Below are 7734 nucleotides of genomic sequence, written 5' to 3' on the forward strand. Positions count from 1 at the left end.
GCTTGTACATATTTGTTTTACATTAGATTTTATGTTATCGTCATAATATCGATTTAGATATATTTGGTGATTTTGATTATGTCCATATCACTCAGCCCTACTTACAGTACAGATAAGATTCACAGCGCTGTCGGGTGGAAACCGCTCCTTTTCAAGAAATGGAACAAAATATTTCAGAAATAAAAATAGCCAATTTACAAGCTCACAATGCGTCGTATCGCGGCGCATTGTGAGCTTGTGCATCGGCCATTTTCACTACTTTAGCTTGACACTCTTGTATGACGGAGGAGGGCATTGAATGACGAAAAAAACATAAGAAGTTGAAATTTGGATACAAGGTTTCTGCCTGACAGCCATGACTTGCTCTTGTCCGTCATCAATGGCGCCTCAAACTCAACATGACAATGTCCATCCAGCAACTGTTCACAGTAAAATGACAGCTTGGTGGCTCTCGGTTGACTTTTCTGGCTTAAAGTCTTTACACACCAGGGACGCTTTTATTGTGCGATTAATTGGCCCAAAAGTACACATTTTGTTTGTGTACACATATACACAGAACACAAGATTCTTTCACCGCGAATAAAGACATCAACCTGTACGAATGAGGCATCAATTATAATGAATCGTTTTTTTCCCTCCCCCTGGTGTGTAAAGATCTCCTCCGGCGTAAAACGTGTCACTTGGCGAAAACAGACGATCTGCCAGCTCGCAGATGGAGCTTATAGATAGATGGGCTATATTTGTCAAGCGACACCACCATACAACACATCTAAATCAGGCTTGGGACAAGGAGTAGAAGATGGCAGTGTTGGTGTAGTCGACACACATTCTACAGTGTTACTGTATAACCCCTTAAACCCTGTACTTATCTGCACTAGAGCTCCTTCCTGTTTTTACTCTACACTAAACATGTTCACGAAAATAGGCGATCTACAAGCTCACATATGTCTCAATACAGCGCGTCGTGAGCTGGTAGACCGGCTATTTTCACTAGATGTTCGCTCCAGAATAGCGACGCTAGGGTTCATATATGGTTAGAGGAACTGCTAAGGGAAGTGATTGTTTGTGGCGGAGAAGTACACGGCGAGACCACCAGCAGTGTTGTGTGAGCGGCCTATCACAGAGCAGCCATCAACATCTGTCCTCATGGCATGTGGCCGCGTTATGAATGACTTCCTTTCAAAGGGTGGAGTGATCGTAGATTTGTTCACCTGTCAAACTAGTGAGTGCAGCCCGGTTTAACAAGGAGCCCATTCATGCAACGCATTGGTTTGCTCTCCTCACTCATTCATTCTCTCCTGCTGCTCAGTCGGGGTGGACTTTGCTCTCTCTCTCTCTCTCTCTCTCTCTCTCTCTCTCTCTGCAGGAACATGTGTTAGCAAGACGCACCGGGCAGCGTCCTTATCAACCCTACTGTGATATGGGTGAAAGGCAGCCTCATGAATGGGCAAAACATGTGCGGGTACCAGTGGTGTAAAGTAACTAAGTACATGCACTCAAGTACTTTTGAGGTACTTTTACTTAACTGGAGTATTTCCAATTTTCTGTACTTCTAATCCACTACATCTCAGAGACAAATATTGTACTTTTACTCCACTGCATTCTTTTGTTACTAGTTACTTTGTAGATTTTGATTATTATTACAAAACATACATTAACCACTTCAGCCATGTTTAAACTTTGGCTATTTGAAAATAGCAGATCTACAAATGCGACGCGTTGTGAGCTTGAAGATCTGCTATTTTCAAAAGATGTTTATACATTTTAGACATAATGATAATGTGAAACGGGACATTCAGCATAATGAGTACTATTACTTTTGGTACTTTAAGTATATTTTGATGCCAATACCTTTGTACTTTTACTCAAGTACATTTTGATTACCGGACTTTTACTTGTAACAGTATTGATACTTTTCAGTATTGATAAAAATGTGAGTACTTTTCCCACCACTGGCGGGTACAGACGCACGCTTGCATGCACAGTGCACACGCACACACACACACACACACACACACACACACACACATTATGTTTCTCTCACCTTCTCACGGCAGGAGCTCTAACATAACAGGGCACAGTGTGTGTGTGCGTGGGTGTGTGTGTGTGTGTGTGTGTGTGTGTGTGTGTGTGTGTGTGTGTGTGTGTGTGTGTGTGTGTGTGTGTGTGTGTGTGTGTGTGTGTGTGCGTGGCACGCATACATTTACCGCATATTGGTAGAAATACCATTCTGTTTACACTTGCCGTTGTACACCAGTGACTAGTGTCAGACTACAAATATGGCCACCAACTCTGAGGTTGCCACATTTGAACCCCTACATCCCCTTTTCAGAGCCGTGTGCACACTTTTTTTTTTAACCAAGCAACACTGTGCTGATGCACACATCCTTACAAAATAACTAAGACTGGCACCTCTTCTCCCTTATCTATTCCATCACCGTATCCACCCCCCCGCCCCACTCCCCCCACCCCCCACCCCGCCCGACCTCTCTCACACCCATTTTTTTGCATCATTTCCATGGATTAAATACAAGCATTCAACCACAACAAAAGAAATAAACATACTTCCTGCTTGGATATAAGTAAGCATAATATATTTCATAACAAAAATAAAGCATCTTCCGGTACTAACTCTCGCATCTCCTCGCACATACATAATCCAGACCATACGCAAGGCTTGAGATCATTCAGATATACTGTAAAATAATTAGCAACATGGATGACAAGAGTAACATTTAAACGACAAAAAAAGAAAAGACATCAAGATTGCTTACAGAGAACCACCATGAGGATCATGTCGCTCAGAACACAACAATGTCTTTTTTTTTGTTTTTCTTTCTTTCTTTCTTTCTTTTGTGCTGCGAGCGAGAAACCAAAATGTTCACACATCATAAATAGTTTGCAGGTAGCAGTGTGTCGTCCATTTCAAATCAAACCGCACATGGCAACGCGTTGACGAACATGTCCTCCTCAACGGAAACAAAGTATCCAAACACTCAGAATGTCCGATGCCCCATGCAGAGTTCTGTATTTTTATTGTACTTTACTCCTCTCTCTCTTTCTCGTCTTTCTCTCCGTCTTCCTTTGACTTTTCCACACAAGGGTCATTTTAAAGTGAGCAGGGCGAGCACACCTACGGGTTTCTACGCTTTGTTTCTTTACTTTGCTCAACCAAAAAGGTCATCGGTGGTTAAGTTTTATGTCCACTGGGGTCCAGGCAACAGATTTCCCCGACAAAAGCTTAATCCATGTGGTTCATAGTTCATGTCTGCAGTGTGTTCACAGTTTGTCCCAGTCACAGACCCAGAGGGTCTGTTCCTCCTCCTCTTCCTCACCATTTCCCGCTCTGCTCTGGCCTCCGTGGCATCATTCATCGCCTCGTCTTCCTGATAGGCATCAGTGTTCGATTGATTGGGTCTGCCGCTCACCACAGAGGCACTTCTCCTGGTCGCTGGTTATGGTTTAAAGAAGCACCTTTGGCATTTCATCTGCTTTTCTTTGTCTTTTTTTTTTTAGTGTCTCATCTTTACGGTAAAGTTTGTTTTATGAATGAAATGGCGTGGGGTTAGGGAGGGAACGGAGCAGCTCTCCTATTGGCGGGTGTCCTCTCTTTAGCCCCTCCCACGCTGAAGTCCCTTGTTCTGATTGGTCTCACCTCACATCCACTGTAGGGAAGAGAGTAAAACTAGCATTAGCAATGAGCATTGTTTTTTGGGGGGGGGGGACAAAACAATCACATGGGTGAATCAAGAGAAAGGTTCATTTTGGCCTTTTATTTAGGTCAATTTGATCATGCTTTTTTCAAACAAGATGACAGTGAACAGAGATCTGAATCGTGCCTCTCGTGATTTAAGCCAGAAGTGATCAGAACAGTCATTATTAATATGTCCAATCAAAAATGTGCTCGTGATTCATTCCAAAAAGTGCACTGGTTGTGAAAGCTGCTGTGAAACAACCTAGAGTGAACACCCTCCTCTCTCACCGCGACAGATGGGGTGAGACAGCAGGGAAAGTCGATCACGAGATAATGACACGGGAAAACAAACCAAATTAATGAGAGAGGGGTCTGCTCATTTGGGGGGCAATCACACCAAACGCGTCGCCACCAAAGCCACTCTTTAACGTGCGCTCCTTGCTTGCGCCCGCGCGTGGCAAGGTGCGGAATCACACCGCTCACCACAGCGCTAAAAAAAAAAAATACAATAAAAAGCTTTCTGTCGACAGAGCCCATCTGCCAAGACGTTTCTGAAACGTCCGCATCTGTTTCGATGTGATCGCCCCCTTACAGAGTAATACAAAACATGTGCACGTACGTGCCATCTTTCAACAGGTATACACAACAAACAAACAAAAAAAGAACAGTGCACACAGTCACACGCAAGCTTCAGAACCGTGACACCAAATAAGTGTATGCAGTGAGCGTGCACAGCAGGCCACACAAAACAATAAGTATACACATGAATCAACATGCAACAGCCGGGCACGGAGCGTGACACTCATTAGCCCCGCCCTCTCCTCACACTGATTGGGTGTGGTGTGATTGGTGGGTGACGGTGATTTGGTGGGGCCTTCTCTCTACACCGTGATTGGGCCGGTGTTTGACTTGTGCCAGGTGGGGGGGTGAGTGGGGGGGGGGGGGGGAGTGGGGGGGGGTGATTAGGAGGGCAAGGAGGGGTCGCCGTGGTGCTAAAGTCCTACCTGTTCCCTTCACGGCTCTCCCCAGTGGACTTTGGCGGTAACGAGTGCAAAGTTTATTATGTCGCCAATAAATCCTTGTTGGGTCTTAGCTTTTTAGGCTTCCTTTTTTTACCTTTAGCCCTACGGCGTCCTGAAAACACAAGAGTTTGGGGAAGGGTTTGGATAGGAAGGAAGGGAAGGTTAGCGGCAGGAAGCAGCAAAGGGTTTATGGTACAGAGAGACCGAGCTACAGCAGCAGCCTCGGGACAGAAGCAGAGCAGCGCCCCGATATGACACACTATAAATACTTGAGATGCCTTATCAGCACACATCACAGGCCTTATCTGCTGCCTGGGGCCGCACATCAAGGCCCTGGCAGATTTACCTGCCGTCAAGCCAAGCAGCCTTTGGACACCCTCCCTTGACACACACACACACACACACACACACACACACACACACACACACATACACACACGCGTGCACGTGCGGACGCACACACAGACACACACACACACACACACACACACACACACACACACACACACACACACACACACACACACACACACACACACACACACACACACACACACACACACACACACACACACACACACACACACACACACACTCACACACACAAACACACGCGCGCACAAACACATTATACACACTCAAGCGTTACAGTTTTGCAATAGCGGGCCAGCTCGCAGGTGTGTCTGTCTGTTTGGGAATAGTCACACAATGAAAGGTCAGTCAGTGCAAAGCGCCAAATAACCAGACAGACAGACAGACAGACAGACAGACAGACAGACAGACAGACAGACAGACAGACAGACAGACAGACATGAGGAAAGCAGAAGCAGCAAAACAAGGCATGGAAACACAGGAGGGCGGGGACTCAGTCAAACTGTCTCTCCGAATGACGCTGTCCGTCACCAGAACAAGAAGTCTCAGGAAAAAAATTGTGATGATGATGATGATGATGAAGACGGCGGGCCACATTTACCTGTCTCTGCTTCCGTGTGCTCCGCCACGTGTTGTTGTAACACGCACACGCACTCCAGGTGGTCTTCTAACCGCACGAAGACCTCCCTCAACTTGGGTTTCCTCTTGACATACTCCACCTTGGCCACCTGAAAGGAAGGAAGGAAAGAAAGAAAGATAGAAAGAAAGAGAGAGAAAGAAAGAAAGAGAAAGAAAGAAAGAAAGAGAAAGAAAGAAAGAAAGAGGGGTGGGGAGAGAGAGGTTAGTAACAACATCATTACTCTTCTAAGTCTTTATTTAGTGAACGCACCCCCCCCCCCCACCCCTCCCCCCCTTCCCTCTCTCCCATTCTCCAACATCAAGAGGCGTAGCACTGTGACGGATGGCTGTTTCATAAACCGATTCATAAACCCCCCCCCCCCCCCCCCCCCCCACACACACACACACACACACACACACAGTGCCGTCGGCCATCGCTGTGCCCTGCTTTGGCGTTTGAAGTGTGACAGCAGCATTCCAGCGGCGGATGATGCATTGGACGGCGCTCGCTGCGTGTGTGTGTGTGTGTGTGCACTGTGTGGACTGTTCATCAGGTCTGTAAATATTGGATGGTTGGCGTATATGACCCCGCCCGAGCAAGCTCCAAACAATAGGAGAGTGGGGACGGATGGATGGATGGACGGATGGAGGGAGGGAGGGAGGGAGGGAGGGAGGGAGGAATGGATGGAGGGAATGAAGGAGTGGCATGCGCCTTCAAGCCTGGGGAACGTTTACCCTGGCAGGAGAAGAGAGGCTGGGAGATCCCCCCTTCTGTCTCTCCAGGCCTTTAACATCCACAGACAGACGCACGCGCACACGCGCGCACACACACACACACACACACACACACACACACACACACACACACACACGCGCACACACACACACACACACTACACACACTACACACACACCTCAATTCCCCTCTCCATGCCTCGACATGTAGGCCCTGTTATGAACAACATTAATATTTCTCCATGGGTTAAAGAAAGTATTGCTTCAGTTGGCGTGTTCAAAGCGGGGCCGAAATGTCCGACTTATCCGTCTCGTCCGGAGAAGCCGAGACGCCGACTCCAACCTTGTGTTTTTTTTTGCAAAACCCCCGCGACAATCCACCGCAAACCGAAAGAGCTAGCCTAGCGCTGAATCCCCCCGCTAACACCTTCTCATTCAAACACAACAGAGAGCCGCGCTGACCCCTCTCCGGTCCAATACACAGCTGATAATGAGTACGGGGCAGCGATGCTTTGGGGTGAGGGTGGGGTTACGAGCAGGTCGTGTTGGTTCAAGCTTTAAGGTGGAAGCTGAACAGAGGAGGTTGCGCTGAGGTTATGAGAATCTCGTTGTGTAACACACAGAAGGAGGGGGTACATGCTTCTCTCTCTCTCTCTCTCTCTCTGATCTCAGTGCCAGGGGGCGAGTAACCTTCCTGTCAACAAGTGCAGGCCTGGGGGGGGGGGACCACGTGGAAACAATATCCCCAGCTTCGTGTATCTTCCTGGTCGTGGCACGAGACAGGATATTGGCCGGCAATCTCCCAACACTTTCTGGTGTTGCGAGCAACGCGGGGTACAACGGTTATTAGATGTGTGCGTCTTTTGTCCACATCTCGCACACACACACACACACACACACACACCGAAGCAGATGAGAATTTGTTTTTAGAGTGTACATCATTTTTAGCGGCGCTAGCCGCTCTATACCTTTAGGTATAGAGCGGATATTAGCCCTCTATACCTGGCTTTTGCGTCAACGTTCTGATTGGTCAGGCTCGCCAAGGTTCTGATTGGTCAGGTCCGTCAACGTTCTGATTGGTCAGACCCGTCAACGCTCTGATTGGTCAGACCCGTCAACGCTCTGATTGGTCAGACCCGTCAATGCTCTGATTGGTCAGACCCGTCAACGCTCTGATTGGTCAGACCCGTCAACGCTCTGACTGGTCAGACCCGTCAACGCTCTGATTGGTCAGACCCGTCAACAAAGTGATTGGTCAAGCTTCACGTGACACATGGCTAACACATTATAAAC

General features: G+C 47.5%; 1 protein-coding gene across 2 annotated transcripts in view; it reads right to left on the bottom strand.

The window, feature by feature from the left end:
* Positions 1-2507: 2507 nt before the first annotated feature.
* The window catches only part of pdgfab (platelet-derived growth factor alpha polypeptide b), a 29007-nt gene continuing 23780 nt past the window's right edge, over positions 2508-7734 (bottom strand). The window contains exons 5-7 of one of the 2 annotated variants that reach the window (XR_014601751.1): positions 5690-5816; positions 4699-4828; positions 2508-3665 (exon numbers count right to left, since the gene is read on the bottom strand). Coding sequence is in view for 1 of the 2 variants with exons in the window: in XM_084071117.1 (XP_083927243.1) it covers positions 3652-3665; positions 5690-5816 (141 nt within the window). In the remaining variant the exon portion in view is untranslated. The remainder of the gene's footprint in view (positions 3666-4698; positions 4829-5689; positions 5817-7734) is intronic. The other variant, XM_084071117.1, reaches the window with a different exon arrangement.

This window comes from Gymnoscopelus microlampas (assembly GCF_963454915.1).
Source record: "Gymnoscopelus microlampas genome assembly, chromosome: 11".
Lineage (NCBI taxonomy): Eukaryota > Metazoa > Chordata > Actinopteri > Myctophiformes > Myctophidae > Gymnoscopelus > Gymnoscopelus microlampas.